The 15123-nt window shown below is 42.9% G+C and overlaps 1 protein-coding gene across 4 annotated transcripts in view; it reads right to left on the bottom strand.

The window, feature by feature from the left end:
• nlgn1 (neuroligin 1) overlaps nt 1-15123 on the bottom strand; it is a 393552-nt gene that overhangs the window by 266429 nt on the left and 112000 nt on the right. For 2 of the 4 annotated variants that reach the window (XM_037115594.1, XM_037115593.1), the window contains 2 exons: nt 12001-13082; nt 11091-11150 (listed from right to left, as the gene is read on the bottom strand). In XM_037115594.1, coding sequence (XP_036971489.1) covers nt 11091-11150; nt 12001-12538 — 598 coding nt within the window. In that variant the 5' untranslated portion in view covers nt 12539-13082. The remainder of the gene's footprint in view (nt 1-11090; nt 11151-12000; nt 13083-15123) is intronic. The other 2 variants (XM_037115595.1, XM_037115596.1) reach the window with 1 other exon arrangement.

Genomic DNA, 15123 nt, shown 5'->3' with positions numbered 1-15123 from the left:
CTGTTCTTAGCAGTGCAGACACATTCTGCCAATTCACAGTCCTCATTATTAACCAGATGATATTTGACTCTACTTTGGATTGTAGTTTTCGTTTTTTTCCCCATCAAGTAGCCCAAATTGGTTTCCTCGCTTTGTTTAATAATTTTGTTTGTGTCTGTGAAGCAGTTTGTTGTGATAAAACTGCAATTTATTCAGCACTTGTGTTTCTCTCTTGACTCTTGGAAGAAAAAACTAAATGTGAAGGTTTATTTACAGATTGTGGGATGTCTCCAGTCTGTTGTATTGTTTCTTCCACAGTCTACCAGGAAATGTCTAATGCATCATTGTAGAGTCAGGACTGTGGGTAACACAAATAACTCGTACATTTGTCCTCATCTACTGTGACAGCTAGACCACATGTCACCTGGTAAGTTACAGGAGGCAGGAAGTCCGGATCGATGTAAAAGATGCTGCCCTCACAGGAATATTGACAGATGTTGAGGCTGGAAGTACATCTTCTGTCACAGATTGGAGAGCAAGATATGTCAGCAAGCAATGGTCAGATCGGCATGAAATGTAGTACACTTATTTTATTAGGGTTGGCCTGAATAGTATTTTGGGGTTTCAAAGCTTCATTGAGAGTTACCGACAAATATTCCAAAGGTGGGAGTCCAGCCAGTGTTGGTGGTGGCGGGGGGAGGGGGAACAACACAAACTATTGTTTTCCTCTCAGAAGCCGTTTTCTTTTCCGTACATACTGTGCCATTTCTCGTAATTGAGTCTAATGAGAGACGCGGACATGGGGGAGATCAGTCACTGTCTGTCGCAGGGAGGGTTGAGATCGAGCTCGTCACAGCTAACATGCTTGCTTGACCATTTTTTGTGCAAGTGGAGCAGAAATTCTCCCTCACATGGCTGCTTTTCCAATTGAGGTTACTGTTCTGTATTTGCATGTTTTTGACAGGTTTTAAGACTAATTAGAGGGAATAGATGAGCTCCATTTTGTCACTCTTCATGAGTCTCTTAAATCTTTTTTTTTTTGGTGAAGCCGACACAGCATTTCCTTCCACTTTTTGAAAAGCTCAGAGCATTGGAATATGGATTTGGATGTGAATTACCATGGCAAAGATAGAATATGTATTTATGCTGCTGGGGGGGATTGTCATGACCTTTCCTCTGTCCACCACTTGCAGGACTAAGGCTGCATTTTTTGCACCGTTTCTGAGTCTTTAGCAATGGTAGACTCATTAGCATGTTGTTTAATTTGTTGAGTATTGTCTGTTGAGGTACACATCATGGCCTCCAGCAGGGATTTGCCTTGTGATTGCAATACTGACCCCATAAATCTAACCCTAATCCTGGCTACTGGGACTCATGGGACCATTTTCTCTCCATCGCCCCTGGTACGGATGAGAACGATGCTTGACATTGATTTTTTTTTTTTTTTTTTTTTAGTTTAGATTTACTCTACCTTGCTCATTAATGTGTGCTTGTCTCTGTTCTCCATCTCTCCTTCTCTCTCTGTCAGTCTGTCTCATGTATAATTATTACAATCACGCAGATTCTCCCAAATTAATTCAAGCCATATTCACCTGTGTAAAAACTCAGCCGGTTAAAAACTATTTGCCGTAACAAACAGAGACCTCGGGTGCGTGTCGTCACCATCCCGCAGTAATTATCACAGCTTTCCAGAGAGCTGAACATCTGTTACTGCAAAGTGGGTGAATAAAAACACACACAACTTTATGCCTGTATCAATGCAGCTGTTAGACAATAGAAAATGCAGATTTTGCCTCAGGTTATGATCAGCAGTAACTTTTGTCCACTATTGAGTAAACTAACACACAGTTTTGTGTTAAAATACTTGTTTGTGTTAAATACTGTCACAATATCTGGCAAAACAGGGGCTTCAGTGATGGATTGTATCCAAGTACATTAGTAATGCAGGAAGTACGATTTTGAGTAACTTTACTTCAGTTCTGCATTTCTCCAATGCTTCTCCAGTCTACACACCTCTCAGAGTGCTTTATAGCACACAATCACACACACATTCATACACTAATGGACAGGCTGCCATGCAAGGTGCTAACTGCTCATCAGGAGCAATTTAGGGCTCAGTATCTTGCTCAAGGACACTTCGGCATGCGGCCAGGGGGAGCTGGGGATTCGAATCAGCGACCTCCCGTAGTTGCTAGTTTAGATGGCAAACTGCATCAGAGAAGTGCTGAATATGGGATCTGATAATTTGCCAAACTGAAAATGAGTCAACCCATAATAAATATATGTATCATTGTTGTTTAACATTTGATACCTAAGAATATCAGATACTTTAAATAATGTCTGAACAGTTTACTTTTAATTTTAGCAAAGCCATATTTTGACTAGATATCTTCGCTTTTACTCATTTATGACTTTTGTGTACTTCTGACAAAACTCAGGGGTTTTACCTGAAAACATTTTTTTTCCAAAACTTAAATCACATAACGTCAGATTTTTCTAAAGAACTTTCCGTTTCCTTTCATTGACGTTTTATCATTTGTTCATTTGACAAAAGCTGATTAGCCATGAAAACTGAGATACCTTGCTGTGCTGACGAAGGTCCAGTTGAACACTGTAGTGCACTTTGAGTCGAGCTTCTCTAATAACTGGACCACAACATTGTATTTCTTTTTTTTTTTTTCATTATTATTAAAGAGTCACCCTGAATAACAGTCTTTATAGAGGGGAATATTGATTTAAAGTCATGTTCACAAAGATTGTATGCTTCCAAACAGCCAGGTTACCTTTCTACCACAGCAGGTCAGCTCACAACCAAAATGGAGAGAAAACACAACGTTGGTTCAAATAACCAACAGTAGATCCACAGCATGCTTGCATTTGCCAATACTGCCATATGCCATGAGATGTTTTTTCCCCAAATGAGATGTATTCCTTCTTCCTCCCTGCACTACCTCTCTCAGTCTCTCTGTGTTTCTAAGTTTGGTTAAGAATCAACACAAAGTCCAATGGGGCTGAGCTGAAAATGAGAAGACCAGCACCTGCCAACCAGCACAGAAAGTCCAGCCAAGCTCTGCCTTGACTGTCAGACAGAACTTTTTTGATTCTCACATATCCACAGACATACACAGATATCCATGGGTGCATCTAGACAGACACAGACACACATTCACACAAGCACAACACAACACCCCAATATAACAAGACACACCAGTGCAAAGACGTTAAGTTGTGAGTGGAGGTGACAGAGGCCCTCTGGGGAGACCCGAACACAAGAAGGGACATGCTTAATTCTGCCTTCTATTTCCTCCACTCTGAGAGTCTTATGTGTGCACGCCGCCTCCCACAGGATCCTCCTTCAGCGACTACAAAACTGGGGCAAAGCCCGAGGAATAAGAGAGAAGGACTCGAGCAAAGGACAGGAGGGAAGGTGAGATGTGGGACGGTGAATAGGTCAGAACAGACAGAGAGAGAGACGGACGTGAGGGAAAAGGCCAACCTGTGTGGAGGGACATCAAGACGGATGGAAAGAGACACAAGGAGAAGAAAGAGATGAGGGAGAGGGGGAGACAGCCAACATTTCACCGTCTGTGAAGTTGCCTGCATCTTGATGAAATTCACATCTACAATGGCATTTCTATTGTAAACCCCCCTGGAGTGGAGACGGCACACAGAAATCTCAGAATAATGCAACATGTTGAAATACTTCCGGAACTATTTGAGATATTAAACAGCTTGCACACGCGCTGGGAAATGGCCTAGTTTGCAGTTAAATGTCCTAGTTTGGGTTTTAAAAGCCAAACCCTTAATTCAACATAAACGGAGTTCCAACCACCACAGAGACACCTTTTTTGTCTTTTCCTTTCTTTTTACAAGGTCTGACAGCGTTGAAGGGTGAGCAGTTGTTCCCATGAAACATACCGGCAGTTTGCTGTACGACAAACTAGAGCAGGAAGATATTGTATAAAGGCATAAAGGCAGGGTGTCGTTATCATACCATGCAGAATGGAGGATTTCACTGTACACTGTATCCTGAATGACATACTTGCTCAGAGTCCAGGGTCCACATTACCCTCAGTCAAAGCTGACTTGTATTTCACACACTGTTCATAGACCCGTATGTTCTGTCTAATCCGCCATCATCGTAGCTTCAGGCTTGTTTTCAGAAAGCAGTCTCTTTTTACTGTGACAAATTTTGTAAGTTCCTACTAAAATGTTACTAAATAAATAAATACATATAAAATGCGGTGCATTCAGGACACTGCAGTGACAGCAAAATCTGAAAAAACAACCAGCTGCTAAACCAACTGGAAACCAACGGACTGCAAACGAAAAAGCAACTCTGTCATTCTGGAACTGCTTTTTCCTGATATCAATGCATAATATATGTCCTGTTATTATTCCTCAGTGTTATAATTTGTGTTAAATGAACTTTTCTTCACCCTCTCGCACGTACTTGTGCATCAGCTTGTGTTTTGCTGTTTAACATAATGCATCTTGACAACCTGCAGAGTTGAAGCATGAACATGCCCGCAGTCCACTGTGGGTTTAGATGGAGACGGCGATAATAAGAGCACAGAATGAATGAGGAACACGCTCCAAAAACTGAAATGCACCACAGAGTAGATATTCAGAACTGGGACCAGGCATTGTACCACCCCATCTCCCCCAGAAATGTAATTTATATAGAGATGGTGTTTTGTGCGAAATGTCGTCCCCCTTTGCAAGATGGACAGCAATGAAAAATGTTCCAGAATACACAGCATGACTGCATATGCAACTGATTTGATTGCAATCTAAGGCTGTAAATAACTTATTCTTTTCATTATTATAGTAAACTTCATTAATTGATCATTTTTGGTCAGTAAATTGTTATCAAATGGAGAAAAACTGCATCATATTTTCCATAATCCTGTTGATGTTGTCATGTTTGTTTTGCAGCAAACAGCCCAAAACAGTGTTGCTGTTGCTAAATAAAAACTCTTACCAAAGTCAGGCGAGAGAAAAGTGAAAACATCTTTTCTGTTGACAGAAGCCTTCACTGCTGTTCTTCGCTCTGCTTGAATTAGATAAACTCTGGTTCTGACATAACTCCTGCCACCACAGCTTTGTTAACATCCTCCAGAGCTGCATTATTCTCTTCAAACGGTCACTTTTCTTGCTGGTTGTCCCTCAAAAGACACCGAACACCTTTGTGTTCAGCCAAACACATCTGCATGAACTCTGATGACAGAAACCAGCCATCTTGCAAGGAGAATATAAAATGGACCACTAGCAAATCCTCACATTGGGATATCTGCAACCAGAGCATTTTGGGTGTTTATAAAACAGCTTAAACAAGTAATCAATTATCAGAATAGTCACAGATTATTTTTTTGCCAGTTGCCAGTGCACACCAAGCAGCGACACATTAAACCGCTCTGAATAACAAAAGGAACATCTAAAGCAGCAAAACACAGAACTGTGTGCAGCCATCTTCTGTTAGCGATCTTCATTCTGCACATGGATGGATGATCCTTCACAGCTCTTAATGTTATGCAAGATTCTAATGTAAAAACATTTCTAGTTTTAGAGTCACCATCAACCATCAGGGGAATGTCGTTCAAAGTTAATGTGATATTCAACGAGCTGGAGCTTTTTTCTGATCCAACACGAGCACTGTAAAAACTGCGATCCACAAGAGCCACAGCAGCACATTCCTTTTTATCTCTTTTCAACCATGTTGCTGTGTCACTCGGACTTTGTCATTTTTGACGTCTTTCTGCCGCTCAGCTAACTGTAATCTGTAATAAGTGTGTCTTTTCTACATTTACCTCAGTTTTAAAAATGAATTGTGAATGTATGCTGCTGGGAGAGGAGACCAACCGCAGCGGTGCTACGTCTGATCTCATTACAGAGACCGCTATCCCAGCATGTGATAACTTAATGACCGTACTCCATCCCAGACACATCAAAGACACTAGTTTTAACCACAGAAGACTTCTTTGAACCAGCGCAGGCGCAGGACAGTACAATCGTCCTTACGGGGACAAAGAGATGGGTCTTAAGTGCTGCTCTATTACTTGACTCTTTGAGTCTTGGTCTTTGTTTTTGTCCTTCTTACTTTAATTTCACTCCATGTCTGCCTTTTATCATTGCTCTTCATCACTGTCCACACATCTGGCTCTCCTCCTCTGGCCCACTTTGACCTTGTTTCTCTTTGCACATCATGATCTCTACGGTTAGTCTGCAGAGGGATAGTAAGAAATGCTCTCCAGAATCCTATGTGGGTATTGTTGGCAGGAGTGTCGATCCAATTTCCCAACTGAATCAGACAAAACAAGCCTACCATGGTGCAAGAAATCTGTCACCACTTCTCTGTCGGAATAACTGCTCAACCTTTTCAAGAATTAATCAATAGACACTTTGGCAACATTGTTAGTGAGTTCAGTATTTTCGGCACAAGCCAATTAAATCTAAAGTTTCACAAATCCCCTGATGCTTTTCCAGCTGCAGCTCAAGGACACCAGTTTTGTTCTCATCATTACAACACCGTCATAGTGTTGTGGTACTGAGTGTGCCACTTTTAAATAGACATAACACAGTTGATTTGATCAATCATGACTGATTTGAGCCCCGACCACACTCAGTGATAATCTATTTCTTCCCTGTTACCGGACTGTGGCTGCACACATCTAGCCATGAAATGACCCGCTCAATAACCATGATATGTCCACTCACACCACGCACCACTGACTGCACTCTGTGCTACTTGTGTTACTGCTACGCTGATAATGAATAAACTTCTATAAGTATTTGCAAACTCGGGCTCTACCTTTGTAAAAGAAAACTCCAGAAAGATGTGTGCTGTTACTGCAGCAGTCCACACTGTTGGCACTTACTAACTAGTATGCTTGCTTTCATCTCCATAAGAGTCCTGGTGCTGTGACTCAATCACATCATGTTGTTTGTGCAGATTTTCAGTGGGCATGTTCACATGATAAAAGCTTTCACAATTCCAGAGAACCACTGATGACTGAAACTGGACATCTGTGGCCTGCATCAGTCTTAAGGTACACTTTACACCTTGCACAGACAACACTCAAGTCAGTCAGACAGTCGTAACATCAATAGAATCTCAGAACCCAGAGCCTGATGATGATTTACCCATGGGGTGTTTCAGGGTTCGCAAGGTAATTTGTGTTCACATCATCACAGTTCATCTTTATGAACAGACATCTGCATCTGACTGCAGGTGATTTAAAATATTGTCTTTATTTTTCTTCCATGCAGCCTGTTTACCTGCTTGGAACCAAAGTTCACTTGGGCAACAATGGATTCTGGAATGAAATGGAAACCAAAATGCTTTCGAATCTCTTGTCCCTCGCTGTCAAATGCTGCATTCATATGGAGATATCTGTCAATAGAGATTACTGCATGCCAGATGTCTTTTGGCATCAATACCAATATCAAACTCCCATCAACTACTCTGAACTATATTTAAAGGACAGCACTTCCTGTATTTACACTGAATGTTTGCAGTGGAGGTAAATACTGAGGTGCAAAATCCATTTTGGGTGTAATTATTGGGTATAATGGGATGGCACAGATCACATCTGGAATGGGACAAAGTGAAAGTATGAAAGATGACTTGGTTTCTGTCATCTGTCATTTTGTTTTTAACTAGATGTCATGAAATGTGACCATCTGTTTGAAAGGACTCATCTGGCTAGCTCCTCCATGATCATTAAGCTTCATCAACGTGTCCTTAGACGAGGTGTGGAAGCTATCATGTTCAGGAGTATCAGGTGCAGCATCTTATCAAGAGTGCGTCCTTTAGAAAACGGTTCTCAAGGGCGATAAAACTACCCCTTTCTGAAATGACTGCTCATAATCACCAATGCTATATATAGCGATGAATTCACAGAGACGTGTAGAGACCCTGATAAGCTACACTTACAGCTACACTGTTCAGACCTGATATCAATGTGTGTCCAGAGTGATCCGTGCTTAGTACAGGTGTGAATGCCATTAAGAAACATCCAGTCACTCTGATCACATTCAGAGGAGGTCTACGCTGCTGGTGACCACAATCTTGGAACAGTGTGAACGCACACGTGTCCTGGGCCACGATGAATGACTGCCGACTCAACTGACCTCCTCCGCAGAACAACGACAGAAGCCCCAACAGATTACACATTATCCGATTTCCTTTCTGTTTACTGTAATGTTAATGACCTGTCTGGGCTCTTGTAAATGTTTTGATGTTAGCAGCAGATGTCTGTGAACACAATATCTGTTTCAGCTGATCCAGCCAGCGCTAGTAACTGAAATATCCCCAAGACCACATTAACAAAGCATGCCGTTTTGAAGAGCTTGAGGGAGATACTGTATAAGGGTTGTGAAACATAATCAATGGCAAATTCCAAATCATTCAATTCAATTCTCCAACGAAACTTGATACACTAAGTTGTTTCTTTTCCTCTGAAAAAGTTTCAGGCGGTCTTCGTCTGTGTCGTGAGTGTGTTCTCCCTGCCGACACTTAACGTCCACACTACTATTTAGATGGAATACTATTACAAAGAAGGCCCAATATAGGCCACTTCTTTGTCACCTCTGGAGAAAGTCCACAGATTCCCTTGTAACCCAGTCAGTTCTGAGAGCTGCTGGGTTGGGAGATACTTATTCAAAACTGCAAAATGCTGTCTCTGACAAATTCTTAATATATAGGCCTTCTTGTACATTTGGCAGTTGCTATACACTGAGTACTCTCTGTGAGAAAAACAACAACAACAACAACAAAAAAAACACTGTGTCCATCTGTCCCACTGATGTTAATGTTTGATTGCGCACTGCAAAGCAAAGAAGTGAGAGCCAATCACACGGGGTCCTTCAGGATTAATGTTAACGCCCGGAGTAATCTGACAGTCAGAGATCGGATCACTCAGGACAAACATACATAACGTGTCTGAGCAGCTTCCAAAAGTTGAGGTGAGTGACTGATTGTTGTGTCTCATTATCGGGACGATGGAATTTGACGACCTTCTAATGAGACTCAACAACTACTATCTTTTTCCAGCATCACTCATCCCACATTTAATCAACCTCAGAGACCTCTGTGGGCCTGGTGTTTCCTAGTTCACATTAATAGCTTTTATTTTTAGGTCTGCAAATAGAGGTTACTTTTATTATTTCACTAAAGTCAAAAAAATGTCAGTTAGCAGTTTGATTAATCTGGGCCCTGGTGACTGTGAAGGTCGTAGCACATCATTCGCATAATATTAATACTTCACACAACTTAGCGCCCTTCAGCATTTGCAACGTTTCTTTTATTTGTTTTATTTATTTATTTTTTTCAATTGTCATCCATCTATAATAGTTGTATTGCTTCAATTTGCAAACCAATGAGTTCAAATGAGTCTTTTGATGGAGCCGTTTTTAGAAAACGTGGGTCAAAGCATCGACATTTGACCGCAAATCCCATAATAGAAATCACCGCTGCATTTCTTACTTCAATCTGAGCATCACACATAAATTATTGTTCACTTTACATTAACATGGCCTTCAAGCATTAATCTGATGGTAATTTATGGACACTTTAATTGCCTATGGACTGTTGTATAGACAAGTAGACCGCCTGCATAGAGCTTTGCCTAATGAAGTACTTACTGTGAGAGTACTGTATATAAAATTGAGTAGGTCTCTGACATTTCATAAGAATGAATTAATTTTTGCTCCACGCGCAGCCAGCAGGTAATAAACCCAAGCAGAAGGAGACAAACCAAAGCAAAGCAGCCTCTATTGTCACAGCGCCACATCTTGCTTTGCTTTTATGTGCAAAATACATTGTTTTCTAAACCTAATCTCCCTTTTCCATAAAATGAAGAAGAAAAAAATCCACAACAGATTGTCTAGGACGTGGAATTATAACGATTCTCAGTGCTATGTGACAAATATGTAAGCTTCCATAATCTCCCTGTTTAAATGCATTTCCCCCTCCGGAGGGAGGAGGAGGAGGAGCAGCCAGGTCAGAGTTTACATGTATCTGTGTAGTCGGAAGAGGAGGAATGTACACTAAGTGATAATGTAGCCGGCTGCCAAGACAATGACATTAACGCCCAGACCTTATCAAGGACACTGTCGGCATCAGTCTCTCTCTCTCTCACACACACACACACACACACACACACACACACACACACACACACACACACTGGCACATAAACAGGAACTTGTCCACGTCCAGGGAGGAACAGGCAGAGAGACAGGCAGAGTAAGACAGAGAGAGGAGGAAGAGGAGGAGGAGGAGGAGGAAGAGGAGGAGGAGGAGGAGGCATTATCTTGATGAAACAGTGCTTGATACAGTAGCCCGAGCCAACCTGAACACAGCCCCGCTTTCTTTTAATGGAGATTACACAGTCAAGGTCCAGCCTGAGCTCATCTTGTTTAACACTGCATACAACTACATCACCCTGAGTGAGTGTGTGTGTGTGTGTGTGTGTGTGTGTGTGTGTGTGTGTGTGTGTGTGTTTGTGAGAATGTGCCTGATCTAATATGCTGCTATCTCCACACACATCACCCATCATTACTATACATGCCTTCTGACCCCCTGATCTGGCAGCCAGTCAAGTCTTCCAAACCAGGCTGACCAATGAGAGCACACGTCTGAGTCAATGAGTGTGGTGCGACACTGCCTCACCATCATCCCGCCGTCACAAGGTCTACAAATTACACGGCTAATTCAGGGTTTGTTTTTATTTTGGTTGCATATATGTCATTGCTACTGTCTGCAGGGTGTTGAGTGGTTCTTTCTGAGAAAGTGCTCGCTCTGCTCACTTATACTCTCTGAACTGCATTAGGTATGTTCAGTCAGAGGTAGACTGGTCTTGACGGTTTGGTTCGCCGCACTTTGACTTTTTTAAATTGGCCTTAAATTCACTTCCAGGCAGTGTTTAAAAAAGGTCCCATCTCTCAAATTTAGCATTCTAGAAACCTGCAGCATCCCTGAGTCGAGACCTGAATAATTCGTAGACCTTGATCTCACGATTGCTCTCCGCTGCTCTTTTCTTCTTCGTATATCAGATGGTTTTCTTCTTTCTGTGGCATTGTATAGGTTGCGTTCAGATCATACATACCTCCTTGTCTACATATTTTCTTGCCCGGTTTCCTGGCACATTCCTTGGATATTCTTTTGACTGTAAAATGAATAAAAGACTAAAGAATAACATGGAGCCCCTGAACGCGCAACGCACACAGGAGCTGGCATGCACACACACTCACACACACACACACATCACAGACACACACACAAACGCACAAAGCTGATCGACTGAAAAAGAGGAAAGAGGAAGGAAAGGGAGACGCAAAGACAGAGGGGAAGAATGAATCACTCCAGCTCAATCAGCGCAGTATTCAGTCTACCAGTCGGCCAGCCAGTCATTCAGCCAGTAAGCCAAATCAATCGGTGATGATCTTGACAACGACTGTCTTGTTTAATGAACTGTAGCCATTGTAGCGGAGCACAATAGGCTATGATGAGCTACAGACATGAGGGAGGGGAGTGGAAAGCAGAGAGAGGAGCAGAGGATAAGACAGGAAGGAGATAGAGGATCAACAGGCAGGAGGAGGAGGAGGAAGAGGATGAGGAAGGAGGAGATGGAGTTCAATGAAAGGATCAGTTGGCCTCAATAGATGCCATACACACCCACACACACACACACACACACACACACACACACACACACACACACACACACGCATGCATACGGTTCTCTCTTTCATAAAGCCACTCTCACACACTCATGTAGTATAAGCAGTGTCATGCACATTAAACATGCACAATGTCATGCATTCCTTCTACAGACAGACAGACAGACAGACAGACGGACAGACAGACATGGACAGAGACAGAAATGCACCCTCACACAAATAAAACACACCCCAACAGACACACTCATCTCTCCAACAGAAGGTTGCGGGTTAAATAGCCGCCCCACCCCCCACCCCCCACAGTCATCCTGCCCCTGAGCCCGCAGGCTAACTCACCATCCTCAGTGGGGACGTAGATGTTAAGATAGAGGCAGTCCTCGCTCTGGTCCTGGACGTATGTGGACACAATATCAATGCTGTTGGTGAACCACACCGGCAGCATCACATCCGGCAGACGGCCCTCCACGATGCTCTGAGGGCAAACCGGGGCAAAGTGTGTGGCGTTGCGGATCTCCGGCCACGACGCTGGAGGCTCCGGTGGTTGAAAGCGGCGCTCACCAGTGGGCGGACTGGCGTAGGGGACGCCCAGAAACTGCACCACGGGACCCAGGATCTCGTTGTTGAGCTCCTTCTTCATGCCGCGCAGCCTGCCGTAGGTGGTGGTGACCACAGGGTCATTTTCATCCAGTTTCTCAGCAGACACGGCAGCTGGAGACGCCTGCAGCAGTAGCAGCCCCAGCCATATTAGAGAGGACACCCACCGGCTGGCGCTTAAGGAACCTTCAAGCCCTACGAATCCTATCATCCTGCTCCCACTCTTGGCAGTCTGAAGTAGTCGACACCCAGTCCTCGAATGGTGCCTCCACTGGGACATAGCTGCTACTCCTTGTTTTCTATTTCTTTGTGTCCTCTCTTGTCCTTTCAGAGTAAAAAAAAAAAGAAATCCTTATGTTTCAGCTCTCACTTACGCCATGCAGACGCAAACACAACCACATAATCACACTAAAATCACATTCACTCACAGGCATGAGTGAGAGGGTAACTCCGGAGCAGACGGAGTGGTGGTTGTTAGTGATCCTTTTGAAAATCCCGGCAGTGCAAACCATCCGGTGGAAAAGTTGCAGCCATCAATTTCCTCTGCCTCGTTGAAGGGGAAAACGGGGAATTATTCCTCACAATATGGAAAATATTCCTCAAAAAGGTCCTTTGAACAACAGCTGTGATGAAGACGATGGTAAAGATACCATCTTTAAGCTCCACTTTTCACAAAGTAGACCAGCCAGTCAGTGATGATGGTTTCCATCATTTTGAGGCGAGCAGACCGCCATGAACAGCAGCGGGAGCAGGAGCAGGACTAGTGATGCTGTGGTCGTGGTTGTTATACTTGGAGGAGGTTGGTCCAGTCCGAAGTCTGTCCCCTGCAACACAGAAACACAGCAACAATCAGCGTTTACATGAAGAGAAGATAGTCTTACTCAGGAGTCTTTACTTTCGCAGCACATGAGAAGATCAACAAATAACAGAAGCGCCATTTGATTTTCACACACATCAATCAGTTACACAGAAACATAATATGTATTTATGGCACATGAAAGCAGGTAATATTACTCAACAGCTTAAAAAGTGAGGGTTCCATTAGTATTCATGGTGGCAGATGTTTCGTGGTTATGGTGGAGTGTGACAGGTTTGTCCTCCAGTTTAACTTTACATCCTGCACTTAATGCAGACTGCCCTCCAGAGTCAGGCTAGAAAGTGGGGATCTTTTTGGGACGGAGTCGTAGACTTGATTGCGCACTGCCAGTAGCAATAAGACGGACTGTATTAGACACACGTTCAGAATAAAAGTGGATATCGTGACAGGTTTTTAAATGCCAAGGCTCAGTGCCGATGGAAGAGGTACTGTGCCCTTTAATGTAGCAGAGAGTCAAAGTGTGGAGGTCAAGGTGGAGGATGCATTTGTGACAGGTCAGACTATCACACGGGAGGCTGGACTTTGTGTCCTGCAACAAACCTGCAATTAAGGTCCCACTTTAATGTGACCACTTTCCCTTAATTAAATCCTCACCTGTGCTGTCTGCCATGCACAAATGCTGTAGACAGTAAAACTGCAACTTAGCTTTAACCTTTAGCTTAAGCTTTAAGGACTTTAACCATCCAGTGACTCAGAACATCAGCCCAGCGTGGCAGGGGTTCACATTTCCAGAACAACATGGCTACCTGCTTGAAGGTGTGTCTTTAACTGATGATACACTTGTCTTGAATATCATTAAATGGTGCGGGTCTAAATACTCTTCCTCCCTGCAGTATTCAGTTTCACAAGCTAAACTTCATATTCTTTTTTCTTCCACAATGAAAACCCCCAATTACTTAGGCATTCAACTGCTTTAATTCTGAAGCAAGAGTATGAAATGTTGCATTTTCACAAGCAGTAAATCTACACAACTCCTGAAATAGCTGAAAGCGAACGATGATAATGCAATAAAGTAAAGCAGACATCTGAGAGCGCAAAGAGGGACGCAGGAGAGAAACTAAAGAGATTCAGTAAGCAGCTAGAAAAGTTTTGAAAACTGAACATAAACAGACTTTTGAATCATCTTTCTCTGGTCTCCTGTACAAATGGTGATAATCCGAACCAAAAACATTTGAGAGAGTGCAAAAATAGGCTGTTTTTGTTTCCCCATTAAAGGCTGCTTCAAGGCTTCATACTCACCACTAATCTGTTTTATTTTTTATTTTAATAAGTCACCATTTGTGCAAGGCATGTCTGTTTTAATGCACACGGAACTAACTGCAAAACAATAAATCATAAAATATACAGAGTGAGGTTAGAGAGGGAAAAATAAGCAAATTGACTAAAATAAATCCAAATCCATCTCTCGCTTTACAGAACCAGGACGAAAGGATTTTCAGTACAAAATGTATATGTTGTTGTGTGTTCGTTATCTATGCAAGTGTGTGTATATGTGTGTGTGCATGTGTGTTAAGGAACATGATGGGTTGTATTTTTTTTCTTTTTCCACACAGCTTCGGAGTCAATGTTCCACCTGGATGAGCTCACCTTCAGATTTCATACACTGAGGAAATCCTATTTAGCTGCATGCACACACACACACACACACACACACACACACACACACACACACACACACACACAGACATGACAAGCTGTCTGGTCGGCTGACAAAAATACACTATTTTCACACGCAAACACCTCAACGAGCCGAGACGCCTTCAGGGAGATATGACGTGATTACACACACGCACATGGAAATATGCACACACACACACACACACACACACACACACACACACACACACACACACACACACACACACACACACACACTTTAGGCAAGACACACAGCCTGTTCTCCTCACAGCAGTACACACACACACACACACACACACACTCACACACATCCAAGTTAGAAATGCAGAAAATGAGTGGCAGGCAGGTAT

The sequence above is a fragment of the Acanthopagrus latus genome, chromosome 11 (genome assembly GCF_904848185.1).
Source record: "Acanthopagrus latus isolate v.2019 chromosome 11, fAcaLat1.1, whole genome shotgun sequence".
NCBI classification, from domain to species: Eukaryota; Metazoa; Chordata; class Actinopteri; order Spariformes; family Sparidae; genus Acanthopagrus; species Acanthopagrus latus.
Note: the sequence above shows the minus strand (reverse complement) of the source record. Positions and strands in the feature narration are given on the sequence as shown.